This window comes from Abrus precatorius, unplaced genomic scaffold (assembly GCF_003935025.1).
Source record: "Abrus precatorius isolate BTA unplaced genomic scaffold, Abrus_2018 Scaffold7, whole genome shotgun sequence".
NCBI lineage: Eukaryota > Viridiplantae > Streptophyta > Magnoliopsida > Fabales > Fabaceae > Abrus > Abrus precatorius.
The window spans coordinates 4,591,924-4,611,294 of record NW_020874417.1 but is presented as its reverse complement, the minus strand read 5'-3'; the positions used below and the strand labels follow the sequence as shown (position 1 = coordinate 4,611,294).

Sequence of the window (19,371 nt, the reverse complement as noted above, 5' to 3'; positions counted from 1 at the left end):
CCTTTAAACATAGTCATCCTATAGTTCAATGCAAATAATTATATATTAGTCTCAAAAAATATTTGATAAATCATTAATAATAACATATAGTGTCGATAAGAATGACTTACATATGTGACTTGAGATCATGTATCAACTCATAAGGTTTTGTCTCCCTTGCGAGTATGTGTCTCCTTAAACACCTCTCCATGTGTAGTCAGCAGTGAAGGGGGAGAAGCAACATATCCAGGGTTAGGCATCATGATAAACTGCTCTTATCCCCTATCATGCTAGGTCTGCATAGTAGTTGTTGTGAATGTAGAAGTGGGAGCAATTAGTGAAGGAGTGTTGTCACGATTAGAACGCTGAGCAACACTTTTTTTTACCTTTACCTGCCATATTTGAATCAAATATAATATATGTTTAGAGACCAAATACACAATATTGTATCAACATTTTATTTTACATTACATAAATGTTTAATGTAAATTTTGACAGAATCTCCCCTAATATATAAATATTTCCTTATATTTGTTTACATTTAATACAACAAATTTCTAATATAAATTTTGGCAGAATATCTCTTACTACATGAATATTTCCTTACATTTGTTTACACGTACTTAATATAAAAATCTAAATTTCTTTTACACATAATCTATATATTATGTAACAATCTATTAATCAATGCATAAAAAACATATACATTACAATCATAAACCGTTCTAGAGCACATCTCCTTATAACTCCACAACATGCATATTCTACAAACTCTACAAACACAAACAATCCAACAACACACAATAATCAGGTTCGGAGAAGGACGTTTACGCTCTTTCCCCAGTCATACAATCTTCAATCCTACAATTTTATATTAGAAATTTTAAATTTCTAAAATACATCAAAAAATAAAAAAACTAAACCAATTAAAAGTTACAGTTTCGTACTAGGAATACAATGATGCAAATTATCTTTCAAATGGATGCTTCAATCACTCGAAAAGGCAAAAAAACTGAAGCTCTTAGAGAAAGAGGCGGGAGAGAGAGAAAATTATGCAAAATGAGGAAGAAGAAGAAGGAGGCGCGAATTTATGTGTTTCACATATTATAGGCAGAAAAACTCATCCATAAATGGTTTAATGAAATGATGTGTTTTAAAAATTTAATTACAGACAGATTTATTTGTCTATAAATTCGTCAAATATAGTTACAGACACAAAAATTCATCTGCAGATTGTCAACTGAAAAATTTGGCAATATTTACAAACATATTTTGCGTCTGTAGCTTCCGCTCTAAATTTCTCTCCCATTTTTAAATTATAGACAAAAAAATTTGTCTGTAATTTCTGTTTATAATACTTCGCGCCAAATGGCGAGCCAACTACGGACTACCATTAAGGCAGATTTTTATCTATCTGTAATACAGACAAATTTTTCAGAAAATTTTAAAAAAATAAAAAAAACTAAAAATCTATTTGTATTACAGACGGATAAAAATTCATCTGTAAATAGCGCTTTTCTAGTAATGAACTAACTAAACCAACTACTAACTAATTGGTAAATTAACTCAATTGCTACTAATACTAATTGAACTTTAATTATACACAAACTATGGTGATAATAAATAATTAATATTTGTTAATAACACTTAAATAATTTAAATATCAATAAAAAAATATCATTAAAAAAGGGGCCAAAAAAGTTTAAAAAGCATGACAATTAAATTTTAAACTTTATTCCTACTTGTTTTGATCTTAACTAACTATAATAAGAGAAAAAATTGCCTTGATTAGATTTAGTTTATGTTTTCTTTGATTTACAATAAAGTGAGCTAGAATACATTGAGAGTGGCATAAATAGTCCTTGTCAAACTTAAATCTGCCTTATTATATAAGTGAAAGGTTTTGTTAATTTCAACTTTTAGGGTTAAAAATAATAATTAATTTAATTAAAATAAAACTTCGAAGTTTCCACAACACACATGAATCAACATAACATATTTACTAAATTTTTGTTTTAAAATACAAAAAATATTATATATTGGTAACCACAATAAAGAGTTAAAGACAAGGGAAATGCATGATTGGCGTCACTAAAGCATCACTTTTGAGAAAGAAGTATTTGAGTGGGTACTTGAGTATTTGTTGTATTTGATAATTGTTATATTGTTGTTAATTAACTTTAATCCTGTGGCCCTATTGACACGAGAATGGAAAACTCATTATGGTCGTCACCTATCATAAATAAACAACCACGATAATTTGCTCTCCAAAGGAGAGAGAGGGAAGAGGCTCCCTCTTTTTGACTTCTCAATGTCATCATCTCTTGCTCCCCCAAATTTGGCTGATTATAAGCGAATATGATATCATTGTGATGCGAAATTAATCGTGCATTTTCATGGAAGTTCGATCACCGACCGCTTTATCTTTGCACTCAATCTTTTACAAATTAAATATGAACATTTATTTGACTATTTTTCCCCCCTCATTAATTTATTCCCCCCCTTTCATTGAATTTTGGACATACTGTTTAGGATAACAGTGTCGTGCCAATATCATCAAACCCATATTTTACTTCTCTAGTTTATGAAATAACGCTAAGACAACGAATTGATTGATGGTACTTACAAGTTACAACGTGGAACTCTCCACTTTAGTAACTTACGTTTTCCCTGCTTTCAAGTGTCCTCTAAATCCGTGGTCAGGGATCTTCATTCTATCTATTAGTGGGGCCAAACCCCGCATTAATAATAATTAATTTAGAGTTTTTATTGGACCTATAATAAATGGCATGCAAATGTTTACACGAAGCCTGTGCTGATTTATGGTCAAAGTCCCTCTTTTCTTGCTAAAAGGACAATACTTTAGCAGAATAATGGATAACATAATGAACTATTTGAAGTATGTTTCAAAAAATAATCAATCTCAAAATGTCATAAAATAAAAAGGTAATAATCCTTGTATATTAATTCCATTACGTTGACATCTTTTATCTTGATACTTATACAGTATTTTTTCGCGAATCTAACGAAGAGAAATCTGATAGTCTAAAGAAAAACTGTTACGGCTCGCACACATGAGGTAAAAGATGTAAAAAAAATGACATACTTAGAAAGATAATATATATACTAGCCCAATAAAAATAGATAATATGCTTCACGTTGTGATGTTTTGCTGATTATATAAGATTCGAATGCGAATAACATACAATATATATTGCGTGATATACTAAGATGGCATATTGTTGAAGATTATGAGTATTCTGTGATATTAGGTATGACTTTAGCTCTCTTATGATAAGAATGAAGAGAGCATAGAGTGAGCAAGTGTATTTTATGTAGCCACGGAGCAGACTTTTTTAGTCCAATTCAAATACCAAGGTGTGAGCAAAAAGTTTCAATAGAAAATATTAAACATTTTTGAGTTGCCCTGGATCAAGAAATCCCTCAACTACGTGCACCAACGTAGCAATATTCCAAGTTATATCTTCAAGTAAATAGCATTCTCATGTAGACGTTATAGTGTGTTGGGAGCACTTTGCTTTCGAAAAAATGGCCTTCAACCCTTGGTCAGTCTTTCACTGGTACTGAGCTTGTGACATTATTAGATTGTTTTATGTTAAAAAAAGGACCTTGCTTGAGGAGGACCAAATTGAAAGAAAAATAAAACAAGATTTTTGAGGGACTTACTTGAAAAAAATAAAGGATCAAATAAAAGATTAAAAACTTTTTTAAAATATTAAAAGTTTAAAACACATGATATGTTAAAAAGAACTCATGATTATTAAAAGTTCGTACATGTAGAAATTGTGAGAGCAAGTAACAATTATCAATCCGTACATGGTTCCTTCTTCGACAAAAATCCTTCAATATCCTCGTATATACCAATGCTATTTTGCCTCTTATAAACGACATTTATTAAAAAAGAAAAGAATATTTAATATTATATGTATAATTAAGATGAATTTTAAATAAATTTAATTTTGATCGTTTATATAAAATTCAATTATTAAGATTAATTTGTTTTGATGTTATCGTTTTTTATCTTATGCATTGTGCTCTTGTGTGTTACATTAAAGAATATATATATATATATATATATATATATATATTTTATTTTTTTTTAATTTACTAAATTATTAACTAATGCATAATATGGTATACAAGCGTTCTTACTTTTAATAAAATTAAAAATTTAAATTATAAAAATATACATAATTAATTTACATAAAATAAAAAGTATGCACTACGGCAGAATGGAGACCTGAATGTGGTTCTATTTTAAATTAGAGAGCGTTTAGTACTGTTCTAAAATCTTACTATCTGATGTGTTATATTCAAGAGAGCGGTTAAACAACCACTCTCAAAATTAAGATTAGAGAGTGGTTCCATTTGTGTTATATTTAAGAGAGTGGTTAAACAACTGCTATCAAAAGTTAAGATTAGAAAGCGGTTACATGTAGAACGATTTTTTAAAGTATAAATGTAAGTTGCGAATCTGAAATTTGAAATTGGTTTTTTTTTTAGTTTTCTGCTGCAAAGTAAAATTAATTTATTATTACGTTTAAATCAAAATTTAGAATTAATTTTTTTGTGAGTTTTCTTCATTTTTATCAAAAATTAAAATTGAATCTTGAGTTTATACATTTGGTGTTAACCAAACAGTCCACATCTGCATGAACCAAACAGAAAAAATAATTAGTAGGATGATTTTTAATGTTAATAGAGGGGAAAAAGAAATAAAGAGATAATGGATGATTCACTATTAACAAAGAGAAGAAAAAAAAAGAGAAAAAAAAGTACATATAGATGTGAAAAAAACTAATTTGTTAGCACAAAAAAATATAAAAGAGCATACTAACAAAGATGAAAAGGTACTTACAAATATATATAAAAAAAAAACTAATTGTTAAAATAGAGAAGATAAAGAGAGCAAACTAATAGAGAATGATGAGATATCTACAAATGTGAAAAAAAATCAATTTGTTAGTGATAGAAGATGAAGAGAACAAGCTAACAAGAAAGATGAAGAGAACATAAGATAACAGAGAAGACAGATAGAACTTACAGTAAAAAAGACCAACTTTGTTAGCTAAAAAGAAAAAATGTGTTGAGCGTGTTTTATTTATAAATAACTTTAATGACTTTAGAGAGCAGTTCTTTATTAACCGCTCTACAAGAATAACTTTAGATAGCAGTTTTTTATTAATCGCTTAATATATGACTTTAGAGAACGGTTAATAGATAACCGATCTCAGAAGTATTAATACTTAACAAATAAAATTACAAATACTAATAATATTTAGTATTTTTTTAAAAATATAAAAAAGTGGACTAATATATTAAATATGGAGGAATGACTTGTGGTTGCATAAGCATAACATTGGCGAGGAGTTGTCAAAGGTGGGAGTCTCTTCTCCAATTGAATTTACCATTTGTTCAATTGGGGTTTTTACGTTTCCCATATCCATGGCTTAGCTATGTACGAATTCCCATATTAAGAACACCAAACCCCGTTTTCGTTTCTTCAGTTTCAGACTCAACCCATTCACTTGTCTTTGTGGGAGTATCACACGCTTTCTTCCCAAATAATATTTTTTTGGTTTAAACAAATTTTATGAAATTTTAATTTAAAAATTAGTTTGAATCGTTTTAGTTACTTATATCATTGTTAAGGATCGTAGCTACTAATTTTCTAAGAAAATAGAAATTAGAATCGATTAAAAAACTATATTTAAAATCTTACAAAATTCTTTAAGCTAAATTATCTTTTACTATATCTGACAATTAATTCACTCAGAGCTAGCTAACTTCTTTTGCCTTTATATGGAAATTAACTTTATGAAGATTTGTGAGTGCTTGTTTGTTTGTTTTTTTTTGTAAGAAACAATTGTAACTCGTTATACAAGTTTTCATCTATTTGAATTTTTAACAGGGGAAATATTTCCTTGATCGTTAACCCAAAAATCGCATAAAACTTTTAACACTGTTCATGTCTGTACACGTTCATATACCGTTCCATATATATTACGCAACAGTAGTTAATATCTTTTTCTTTTCCGTAGGATGCAAAGTGTCTAGTCCTCTTAAAAAAAAAGGTGATTTTATCTCCTTTTGACGTAAAACAAGGAGAACGAATTTAACCCCTCCAAGTTAAGAGAACTTGTGAAGTTAAAAAAAAGAGAGAGAATATATTTATCATTGATATTTAAATAACTATTTTATAAACAAATTATTATTTTATCTCTTTACACATTTCTTCGTTTACAGAACCAAATTGAAAGTCTCAAATCCGTGATTCACCGTTCATATATATAACCTTATCGAATACAAGACATAAATTTAACCATGTGGCTAGGTTTCAGATTGAAACTTTAAAATACCTTATTTTATTTCATAAATTAAAAGGGCATAGGAAATCATTATTTTTGTCGGGCACGCATGTTGTTAAACTTTACTTGAAAGCCGAAAGGTAATTATTTGCTACTCTCCAATGTGTTGCAGGCTTCAACTCTGTGATGATGCTCTAAATTTATATACCAATTGTAATCACAAATTCATCAGAGTCCTAGAGATTATTTTATTTTAAGTACATAAATCTTAATTATATCTACTTTTGAGTTTTTATAAATTTAAATTGTAATGTACTTCTAGATAAATCAAGTAAAAATACACTTGTAATTTCACATTCTAAGGATAAATTCATTTCTTTTGCCTGAGGTTTGACTTGGTCATGGAGGGCACCCAACAGAATTGATCCTTAAGCTAAGACTGTACGGCAAACGTAAAATTGGAGAAAGAAATCCAACCCATACCTTTTTCTGTAACCTCACAAATGGTGTTACTGTTTGTTTTTTTTTTTTTTTTCAGTTTAACTTGCTTTCCTAGTTTTTTATTTTTTTATTTTTTTTCTCAAAAGCTGCTATGATTTATCCAAATACATTGATCTAATTATTGGCATGATGCCACTGACCAAGAATTTTTATTTTTTTTAAAAAACGGACATTAAGGAATTTAACAGTGTCAGAATACTCAGAACTTGGGTCACGTTATTGTTTTTAAGCCTAATTAAAGCCAAAGCGTGATGTTGGAGGTTGCTTTGCAGTGTCTGAAGCATGTTAGTTTAATTTTTGAAGCTTAATTACGATTAATATTTGGAACATTTTTAATCAGCCCTGACTTAAGGCAGTGTCCCTTAAACAAAGCATTTAATTTGCTGTCATTTTCAATAAAGAATCAAATTTCGGAGGAATCCCCAGATATGTCGACGATTTCCTAACAATTTTGTTGAATCGTATTCTTTGATTTAAGAGTTTCAGAACCTCAGATTCTTAACATCTTACAAGGTTTTTGTGATTTTTAAATTTTAGATTTGATAACTGCAGGGTGTGACGTTTCAGATATTTAACCACATCTTAACTAGTGGACTAAAATTTTTAAGGGTCCTATTAATCAGTTGTACATCAATTTGAAATATATTGATAATTAAGAGAAGAAGAGTATATATTGTTATATTATTTAATAAAAATGTTTTTTTAATTATTTAACCACATTTTTATAAAACCAGTTCATATTTACTAATGTTTAGGGCTTTTTTATTTAAATAATGTTTTTTTAAAAACAATTTCTTAAAATAGGTATATTTTAAAACTAATTTCCTGTCTAGTACTTTTTTTTGCCAACTCAGCAGCAGTATCGCACATGCATAAACGATAGTAAATTTTTATTATTATTTTAATAGAGTATCGTTCCAATATTACCGATACTAAACTAAAAATTTACTATCGTTTATGCATGTGCGATACTGCTGCTGAGTTGGCAAAAAAAAGTACTAGACAAGAAATTAGTTTTAAAATATACCTATTTTAAGAAATTATTTTTAAAAAAGTATTATTTAAATAAAAAAGCCAATGTTTAGGGCTACTTCATGATTATTTCTCATAATACAGAGTAAAAAAAACGATTTGATTTATCATTAATTGTAATTTTTTTAAATAACTGTGCGTTATATGTTTTGCTCATTTTTGTAAATTTTTTAACTGGAATAAACAAAAAATTAATATTAAAAGTGATTCTCAATTCAGTCTTTACTTAGTTATGTATACAAATCATCCTGTAAGAGTTATAAAAACTAATGATTTGTTGAAAAAGCTAACAAAGAATTTATAAATACAAAACTAACTCATACCTAAATAACTTTAACTTTTTTTAGATTTTGTTTAGATCAATGTATTTTTAATTAATTCTTTAATAATTTCATCAAATTAACTTAATTAAGTTTTGAGACATGAATTGTGAATGTATAAATTCAGTTGCTTACAATGCACTTCGTTCCGTTTTTTTCTTTTTTATTTTCTAATCCCCCTACTCTTCACCTATATATATATATATATATATATATATATATATATCTTTTATACGAATTATTAAAGAATATAAATTTTTCAAAATAATATATTCATTCCAAAAGCGAAGAGAAGTTGTGGAGTAGGACAGGCAATTTGGGTGGAAGGCCTTAAGCAATAGAAATCGATTATCATTCACATATTTAAAAAAAAAACAGTTAAAAAATATAGTTTTGTTCCACTCGTTTGAATCTATTCCAGTCAAAAACCCATCTTCAAGTTTTCACACAGTGCTTCTAGTCGGGTGGACAATCAATCTCTCTCTCTGTCTCTCTCCCCTTCTTTCTCTCTCCATGTTTCGAAAATTTCCCTGTCTAGGTTCTCACCATCTGTCACTTTCGGAGTTTTCTTTTCTTTACAGAACAAGCAAACTGAACATTAACCCACTGATACAGCAGCTATTCCCACTACTACAAGATAAGAGTAATACTTATACTAATACTACTATTTTAACATATTCAACACCACACACTATTGCTATTCCTATTCCCATATCACCAACAACAAGAAGAATGAAGAATAACACAAGTGAAATTAATAGAGGGAGAGATAAAGGGAAACAACCCGTTACTATAAACCAGGTTAAATAAAACCAAAAAACAAAATTTTGAGAGTGTGAATAGAAAAAGGTTGGCACTTGGCAGCTGAAACATGAGGAGCTCAATAAAAGCCATGTAGAAGAAGAAGAAGAATAGAGTGAGATAATAAAGGAACGGTGGTGGTAGTGGTTGATAAAGCTAAGGAATTTTTAGTTTTGCTAATGTCTCAAGATTCTGAGGAGATAAAGACCATTGAGCAGTGGAGATGGTCTGAAATGCAAGGACTTGAGCTTGTGTCTTCTTCTGACTCACATAAATCCAACCCAACAACATTGGAAGAGGGAGAAGAACCAAAGGAAATGGAGGAGGAAGAGGTGGTTTCAGTGCCCAAGAAAGATAGTGGTGGTGTTTCTAATGGGGCTTCTAGTGGTGGCAGTGGTAGTGGGGAGAAGGGTGTGAGTGTTCCTTCTGTTGGGTTTATTGAGCTTTTCAGATTTGCTGATGGGTTGGATTACATTCTCATGGCAATTGGAACGGTTGGAGCAATAGTACATGGATGTTCCTTGCCACTGTTTCTTCGGTTCTTTGCTGATCTTGTGAATTCCTTCGGTTCCAATGCAAATAATTTGGATAAGATGACCCAGGAAGTGGTGAAGGTAAGAAACTCACAGCATAGTTCAAAGTTTGATGTTTTTGGTGATTGTGTAGCGTGTTGGATGTGAGTGTGTTGTTTCGTTTGCAGTATGCATTTTACTTCCTGGTCGTGGGTGCTGCCATATGGGCATCTTCATGGGCAGGTATGTTTTTTTTTTCCCCCTAAGTTTGGAATTTTTTTGTTTGTTTTTGCAATTTTTGAGGTTGTGAATGTGAAAAGGTACTTTGGTTTTGTTGCAGAGATTTCGTGTTGGATGTGGACAGGTGAGCGCCAATCAACGAGGATGAGGATCGGGTATCTTGAAGCAGCGTTGGACCAAGACATTCAATTCTTTGACACAGAGGTTCGAACATCCGATGTTGTTTTTGCCATTAACACTGATGCTGTCATGGTACAAGATGCAATTAGCGAGAAGGTGAAGCACAAAAGCATAAGCAAATTCAATCGTTTTTGTTTTGTTTTTTAATTGAATTAGATTAGAGTAGCGTTTAATATGATTACTGTTTTGTGGTTGCTTTGTGTGCAGTTGGGTAATTTCATTCACTACATGGCTACATTTGTTTCTGGGTTTGTTGTGGGTTTCACTGCTGTTTGGCAATTAGCACTGGTTACCCTTGCTGTAGTTCCTATGATAGCTGTAATTGGAGCCATTCACACCACAACTTTGGCCAAACTATCTAGCAAAAGCCAGGAAGCTCTTTCTGAAGCTGGCAACATTGTGGAACAGGTAAGACATAAGAGACCACAAATAAACAAATAAGTAAATTTTGTGATCATTTTCTTTATGTCTTTTTTTTTTTCATCTGGCTGTTGTTCATATTGAGCCAAATTTGCAGACTGTTGTCCAAATTCGAGTGGTGTTGGCATTTGTTGGGGAGACCAGGGCACTAGAGGCCTATTCCTCAGCATTGAGGATTGCCCAAAAGATTGGTTACAGAAGTGGATTTGCAAAGGGAATGGGATTGGGTGCCACTTACTTTGTTGTTTTCTGTTGCTATGCTCTTTTGCTTTGGTATGGAGGCTATCTGGTTAGGCACCAATACACCAATGGAGGGCTTGCCATTGCCACCATGTTTTCTGTTATGATTGGTGGATTGTGAGTACTGTATTTGCTGCACTTTCATGTTGTAGTAAGCTTTATTAGTGACTATATTGTTTAACCTTAGTGATTAAGTATTTCATCCACACAGGGCTTTAGGCCAGTCTGCACCCAGCATGGCTGCTTTTACAAAGGCAAGAGTTGCTGCTGCTAAAATTTTCCGTGTGATTGATCACAAACCGAGTATAGACAGAAAGACTGAAACAGGTTTGGAGTTAGAGACTGTGACAGGACTAGTAGAGCTGAAAAATGTGGACTTTGCATACCCCTCAAGGCCAGAGGTTCGGATCCTTAACAACTTCTCCTTGAATGTGCCTGCTGGCAAGACCATGGCTTTGGTGGGAAGCAGTGGCTCAGGCAAGAGCACAATTGTGTCCCTCATTGAGAGATTCTATGACCCTTCGTCAGGTAAACTATGAATTCATTCTACGTCTTTGAAAGTTAGATTAGATAATCAACTTGTTTATTGAGAGTTTGAGATTAAAGTGTGGTGTTAATGACCATGTGGTTTGTGTTGTGTAACCATGTGTTTTTGCAGGACAAGTGTTGCTTGATGGGCATGATGTTAAGACATTGAAGCTTAGGTGGTTGAGACAGCAGATAGGACTAGTGAGTCAAGAGCCTGCTTTATTTGCTACCACAATTGGAGAAAATATACTTTTAGGTAGGCCTGATGCAGCCAAGGTTGAGATAGAAGAAGCTGCCAGAGTAGCTAATGCTGATTCTTTTATCATCAAACTTCCCGAAGGTTATGAAACTCAGGTCAGTCAACTTAGACTAATGTTGTTTTTGTGATAAAGGGTCCAGTGAAAATGCATATTTGTGATGGTGCTTGATCATCAACCACCGCAATGGCCTTGTAAAATCAATCACATCCTTTCACATCATCTGGATTCTGGATTTAATCGTGACTTCTTTCCATCATTGCTAGCTACTCCGTTTATATATATATATATATATATGAAAATATGCATGGTGTGTCCCATAATCATTACAATAGGCAACAATCCATTCATAGAAAGAGGATAATGTCTTTGGATTTTATGGCAGTTGCGCTAAGAGAGGAGTAAAGCCTTATCGTTGTAAAACGTGAACCCCAAGTATACGGATCTTGACTTCAGCATGTATTAATGTGTAAAATAAAATATATGTTAAATAGATAAACTGGTAAGCAGAATTAGACATAATGTTTTCAAAAAAATAAAATAAAAGAAGAAATAGACTTGATGTATCACATAATTATTACAGTAGGTAACGTAACATTATATAGAAAGACTAATTTCTTTACAGTAGATAATGTCTAATTTATTTATGGAACTTATCATTGTAAAATGTGAAGCCCAGGCATACGGATCTTGACCAGGTTTCATGTTTGGTTGGACAATTTAGGAATCTATAATTGCAACCTCTCATACATTTAAGTCAAGACTGATTTATTTGGTCAACAAGCAAAGCACACTATTATTTTAATTGATTTTTTTAAAGTCAAAGCTACAAAGTGATTGGTCATACAATGCATTTGAAAACGACCCAGAGGGTAACATGCTTCGGTCAACAATGCATGTGCTGGAATCATATTATTAATTAAACGACTCTGAATTGATATCTTTTATTAATTAAAGACTAAAACTGTTAAGCTAGAGATGCCCAGAACAGAGCAACAAAAAATGAATATTGACATTAAACTCATTGTGTTAAAACAGAGAAAAATACTTTGCGTTGAACTCTAAACTCGATGTGTATTATATACGATAATATATAATTATGGACAGAAACTACTAATAGATTTAAAATAAAATCTTAGTCCTAGAATGACATCTCTGTTGTTACAAGACTCTTAGATAATAACGGTTATACTATTTGGTTAAAAATGCAAATTATTTGAAATTACAGGTAGGAGAGAGAGGGCTGCAACTTTCAGGAGGACAAAAGCAGAGAATTGCAATTGCAAGGGCAATGCTGAAAAACCCAGCAATTCTTCTCCTAGATGAGGCAACAAGTGCATTGGACTCTGAGTCAGAAAAGTTGGTTCAAGAAGCCCTTGATAGGTTCATGATTGGTAGAACAACTCTTGTCATTGCTCATCGCCTCTCCACTATTCGCAAAGCTGACCTTGTTGCTGTGCTTGAGAAAGGAATTGTTTCTGAAATTGGAACTCATGATGAGCTCTTTGCCAAAGGTGAAAATGGAGTCTATGCCAAGCTTATCAAGATGCAGGAGATGGCACATGAAACTTCTATGAGTAATGCCAGAAAGAGTAGTGCAAGGTAGCTTTCACCAATATTGAACATTGGCATTCTTTGAATTAGTCACTCATAAATAGATATTTTAAGTTGAGGATGTATTCATTTGCAGGCCTTCAAGTGCTAGAAACTCTGTAAGCTCACCCATAATTGCTCGGAATTCTTCTTATGGCCGATCACCATACTCACGGAGACTGTCTGACTTCTCTACGTCTGATTTTAGTCTGACCGTTGATGCATCACATCCAAATTACAAGCATGAAAAGCTTGCTTTCAAAGATCAAGCCAGTTCCTTCTGGCGACTCGCAAAAATGAACTCTCCTGAATGGCTTTATGCTTTAATTGGTTCTATAGGATCTGTTGTTTGTGGATCCCTTAGTGCATTCTTTGCTTATGTTCTTAGCGCTGTCCTCAGTGTCTATTACAATCCAAATCACAGACACATGATTCGAGAAATTGAAAAATACTGCTACTTGTTGATTGGGCTTTCATCAACTGCACTTCTCTTCAATACATTGCAGCACTTCTTCTGGGATATTGTTGGTGAAAATCTCACAAAACGTGTAAGGGAGAAAATGTTGACTGCAGTGCTTAAAAATGAAATGGCATGGTTTGATCAGGAGGAAAATGAGAGTGCTAGGATTGCAGCAAGGCTATCTCTTGATGCCAACAATGTGAGATCAGCCATTGGAGATCGGATTTCAGTTATTGTGCAGAACACTGCACTTATGCTAGTTGCCTGCACTGCTGGGTTTGTATTGCAATGGCGCCTTGCCCTTGTTCTTGTGGCTGTCTTCCCTGTTGTTGTTGCAGCCACTGTTTTGCAGGTTTGCTTTTTCACATCTTTTTCTGGCAAGCTTAGTAATCCAATTTTGTATTAGCCATTTATTCGTTCCATTAAATTTTGAACAGAAAATGTTCATGACTGGTTTCTCTGGTGATCTGGAAGCTGCTCATGCCAAGGCCACACAACTAGCTGGAGAGGCTATAGCCAATGTAAGGACCGTTGCTGCCTTTAATTCAGAAAAGAAAATTGTTGGCCTTTTCACCTCCAATCTCGAAACTCCACTGCGGCGCTGCTTTTGGAAAGGACAAATTTCTGGAAGTGGATATGGGATAGCTCAGTTTGCACTCTATGCATCATATGCACTTGGTCTTTGGTATGCTTCTTGGCTTGTGAAGCATGGTATATCTGATTTCTCTAAAACAATCCGAGTTTTTATGGTACTTATGGTTTCTGCCAATGGTGCTGCTGAAACCTTAACCCTGGCTCCTGACTTCATCAAGGGTGGTCGAGCAATGAGGTCAGTCTTTGATCTCCTTGACCGGAGAACTGAGATTGAGCCAGATGATCTAGATGCTACCCCTATCCCTGATCGGATTCGAGGTGAAGTAGAACTTAAGCACATTGACTTCTCTTATCCCACTAGACCAGATATGCCAGTTTTTCGTGACCTTTGTCTTCGAGCCAGGGCAGGTAAAACTCTTGCCCTTGTTGGGCCTAGTGGCTGTGGTAAGAGCTCAGTCATTGCACTTATACAAAGGTTCTATGATCCAACATCCGGCCGGGTCATGATTGATGGAAAGGACATAAGGAAATACAATCTCAAGTCCCTTAGAAGACACATTGCTGTGGTACCTCAGGAACCATGCCTGTTTGCTACTACTATTTATGAAAACATTGCATATGGGCATGACTCAGCTACTGAAGCTGAGATTAGAGAGGCTGCAACTCTTGCCAATGCTCACAAGTTCATATCTTCTCTGCCAGATGGATACAAGACATTTGTTGGCGAGAGAGGGGTTCAACTATCTGGAGGGCAAAAGCAAAGAATAGCAATTGCCAGAGCTTTTGCGAGGAAGGCAGAAGTTATGCTTCTTGATGAGGCAACAAGTGCACTTGATACTGAATCTGAGAGGTCTGTTCAGGAGGCCTTAGACCGTGCCTGCTCGGGAAAAACTACTATCATTGTTGCACACAGACTATCAACTATCAGGAATGCCAATCTCATTGCAGTTATTGATGATGGGAAAGTAGCAGAACAAGGCTCCCATTCACAGTTGTTGAAAAATCACTCTGATGGGATGTATGCACGCATGATTCAATTACAAAGGTTGACAAATAATGAAGCCATTGTTGGGATGCCCTCAGGTTCAAGTACTTCAGCAAGACCCAAAGATAATGAAAGAGAAGGCTAGCAACTAACTATTCAAAAGAAAGAAAAAAAAAAGGTATATGTCATGTGCCAATTATAATTATTGGCATTTTTGTTTTGACCATAGTATAGTTTGTGTATCTTCCCTCATCTCCTCCCATTTAAGAATGTTATCTTCTTGTCTTTATGAATCTTACTAAGGAAGAATACAGGAATGAGATTGAAACAGATAATAGATGTCCATCTTTATGAATTTATAAGGCCTTTTTTTTGCATCTTTCTCCCCTTTGCTCTAAAGCATCAACTGTAATGAACACTGTCATTAGACCCTCGTCTGTTATCGTGGATGGTTCAATATCTGGTAGGTAGTCTCTGCCTCAAAAGGATTCGGATGATTATTAACTAACATGATGCAAAAGATTTAATTTTGGTGATCAGCACCTCATATAATTATATATTGTTATGTCATTAAGTGTTCACTTTTTAAATAATAGTTATTTGTTAAAGGCATTTCAAGTATAGAATGTAACTGGAGTAGCAAAAAAAGTGTTATTGTGGTAAGTTAGTAGTAGTACACCTAATAATATATAATGGCAAATATAAACTAGATATCTTGGCAAGAGGCGTTTAACTTATCATTTGTAACATACTCAATGTGTACTTAACATTTGTAACATTTATAATTATAGTCCAATGTTTTTAATAATATAGGGTTTAAATATTTTTTTAGTTTTCATATACATTTATTTTCAGTTTGAATCTTATATAATTTTTTTTTATTTTGCCTCTACAAAAAAATTATTTTTAAACTTATTTTTGTTGTTTGTTATGGTTATAAACACCATGAGATTCGCATCAAGTTTTTTTAGTGAAGGATAAGAATTGAATTAAAAAATATCATTAAGTATAGGTTTTTATACGTAATACTCATTTATAATTGGTCTTTACACTTACTTCAACAAATGGTATTAGAATTACACTAGACGATGAAAACTAAATTTGATATGGTTATAAAACGGAAATCAAATTAACTTTTTTTTTAATATAAAGAACGATTTAAAATAATTATAATATATAACAATAAAACAACATATTTTACCCAACAATGAAACAAGATTAGATTGATACAATGAATCAAAGAGTTTTATCCTGGAAAATATAAATGCGGGAGTTAAAGTGAACGACTAATTCACGAGTTTGCGAGGGCAATAGACATAAATGTAAAAAAAAAAAAAAAGGCTGTCTGCATGAATTTAGAAATTTTGACATCAAAATTAACTAACATGGCTGGCTATTAAATATTAATATTATGTCACTTTCTAACCCTGATGGGAGCAGTAATGAGGGTGGTGGCCTCACCTTGAACGCTGGCACTGTTGTCCCTAGACTATCTCATATACGTTGCAAAGAACTATTCATCCTATCACAGCAGTTATAAATCTTCTGGTCCTGAGATCTTAACTCGATGCTGCTGCATGTAGCTTGTAGGGAACGTGCATTATTGAGTTCAAATCACATGATTGCGGCACGAACGTGCATGACTTCAAGTCCTACAACAACCGAAAATCGAACAAGGATCTAAATGTGGGACGACTTTGTGGACAAGCGTGGGAGTGGGACATAATCCAAGGAAAAGATTATGAGAAAATGACAAATTAAAGGAGTGTGCTTTTCTTTTTTCTATGGCAAAATGACAAAATAACTTCTGCTTAAACTTGAAACTCCAAATTGAGACTACAATAAGTTAAAACAATTCTCACCGATTGGTTTATATGATGTGATTTCCCCATTTAATTTAAAATTATTAAATGTGATTAAGATGAGTATATAAATTGTATACTTTTATTAGAACTAAAAAGTATAAAAATTATTTTTGTAACTTATCGGCCATGGAGACCAAACACTGGTCACTGTGCCCCAAAGTAAAGGTATAAATAGCAACGCATGAGCTCATTGATGGAGATGACATGACACAAAGTAAGGTTAGAACTTTTAGTTCGTGCACACGAGCTTGATACATATGGCAAATTAACAACAAATATTTGGATATCAACATTTATTATGGCCCTCCATAACACGAGAATCAAGATCATGCATGTGTTTTCGCCAACAAAATTGGACAGTGTTATCAAATGGAGCATCCAATGAAAGTTGTCATTTTAGATTAACTTCTATTTCCTAGTGTTAGATACAAACCTCAATGCAGTTGAACTAGTCGAAGTACAACACTTGAGTTTTTAACCACTTAGGTGATTTTATTTTATATTTTTGGAGGGGAGGGTCCATACCATAATGGTGAAGTTTACATGCCTAGTTTTTTCCTTTTTCTTTTTCGGGAATGTGTACGTCTATATTAGTGTTTGATGCATTGCCTTATCATTGTCAAATTGGCACTCTATCTATATCCATACTTCAAGCTCGTTAAACCCAGGTTCGCCATGTTGGTTGTAACTTAGAAATTATAGATTTTGTTGTAATCCTAAACTTGAAGTGCAAAGTTATTTAATCTTTACAACCATTTTTTAAAACAAAAAGAATTAAGAGGAAGGAATGGCACCTAATTTCAAGATAAGAAAAGCTCCAAAAATACTTATAAAAACTTACATTCATCCCATTTTAAAGAGATAAGTGAGAGCCTAAATCCATGATATGTTGAATGGAAAAACTTTTGTCTTACTTCACTTACTAATTATTTGGGGTTAGGCTTTACAATTATTTGGACCTTGATTTTTTTACCGTAAAAAATATTTTGTAAGAAAAATTTATTTTAAAATTGGCATTTTTTTAGTTGCATCACTTTCAAAAAATTATTTTTGATTGAGTGTTTAAGGCATTATGAAATTAAATTTTTTAAGAGTATTTAAAAATCATTCTAAAAGATTAATTTTTAAAAAAATTAAATACTCTTCTGGAAAATTAATTTGGAAGTGATTTATGATTACTTTCAAAATTAAAATTATAAAAAGGTGTTAAATACATCCTAAAATTTAACTTCTAGAAGTGATAAAAAAAAAAGTTGTACGGGTGTGGTATGTTGTTATTCATTTTACATGGACCAAAAGGATATTTATTGTATATCTCAATGAACTATTATCACATTGGAAAGAAAGAACACGCATTATTTATAATTCAAAAAGATGAAGTTACTGTTGATTCAATCCCCTCTCTTATGATAAGTATTCAATTGTTTGAAGCAATGTAAAATCATCAATTATTTATTAAAGATGGATGACAACCATATGATATAAATCACATACACACCCTTAACGATGTCATAACTATTTTAACTTAAAATATTTAGAGTTTTTTTTATAACCAAAATATTAGTGTGAACTTCAATTTAGTCAGCCAATGTCAAATACTCATGTTCTTTGTTGAGGTAAAAAAATATTTAAAATATTTTTTTTAGGAAAGTTTCTCAGATAAAATTATGAAAAACTTAATTACTTCAAAATCTGAAGACTTTATTTGGAGAAGATACAAAGATATCCTACCATTTAGAATGAACTTGACAAAGAGAGAGATGCACATAGACGCTATTTATCATCAAAATGAAATAAATGTTAAAATATAAATACACACTGTTGTTGCATAATTTAATTTGTCTCTCATGTGAGATGACATCTTTAACTTTAAAAAAGTTCATTGCATAGTCAATAACTTTTATAGAAAATACAAATTATAAGTGATGGATGTTGTTAAAACATTATTAAAACTAATTTTTTGTTAAAATTAAAATTAGTACACATATATATATTTTTCCTAAACTAACTCTTGCAACAATTACAATTTACCCCCCATTGCTAAAAAAATATCATTATCTGATTTTGTAAAAGTTAACATTGATGCTTTTGTTAAGAAAAATCATGACACTAATTTAAGATTGATTTTTCATAACAACAATAGCCAATTTTTTATATAAATAAACTACTATGATCCATGATTCACTTTATTGAAAATAATAGTTACGTTTTTGAATTATTCAATAATTGAATTTATTTTTTTATAATTTTAAAAGTTTTAATATTTTATTATTATTATTATTATTATTGAGACGTAACTAAGGTTGTTAATTTATTTGTCAAAGCTTGCATTTATGAAAAAAAAAACCTTAGCAAACATGTTTTCCTCTAATATTTCTAACTTTCTAATCTTAATATAATGACATTTGTCTCAATAATAATAATAAAAAAAACCTTTTAATAAGTTAAAATATTAAATAAGTGCAGTAGAAACAGGTATAATAGAAGGACTCAAATTCTGAAAAATTGGAAGTCCGAGTGAGATGGATTATTTCA

At 32.0% G+C, this 19,371-nt stretch overlaps 1 protein-coding gene across 1 annotated transcript; it reads left to right on the top strand.

Moving 5' to 3' along the window:
* Window positions 1-8,846: 8,846 nt before the first annotated feature.
* Window positions 8,847-15,415, top strand: LOC113871162 (ABC transporter B family member 1). The gene is made up of 10 exons (XM_027508025.1): window positions 8,847-9,576; window positions 9,663-9,717; window positions 9,815-9,990; window positions 10,102-10,302; window positions 10,412-10,671; window positions 10,766-11,082; window positions 11,213-11,436; window positions 12,568-12,941; window positions 13,030-13,744; window positions 13,830-15,415. The coding sequence occupies exons 1-10, from the start codon at window positions 9,142-9,144 to the stop codon at window positions 15,114-15,116; spliced, it is 4,044 nt and encodes a 1,347-aa protein (XP_027363826.1). The 5' UTR covers window positions 8,847-9,141; the 3' UTR covers window positions 15,117-15,415.
* The last annotated feature ends 3,956 nt before the right edge of the window (window positions 15,416-19,371 follow it).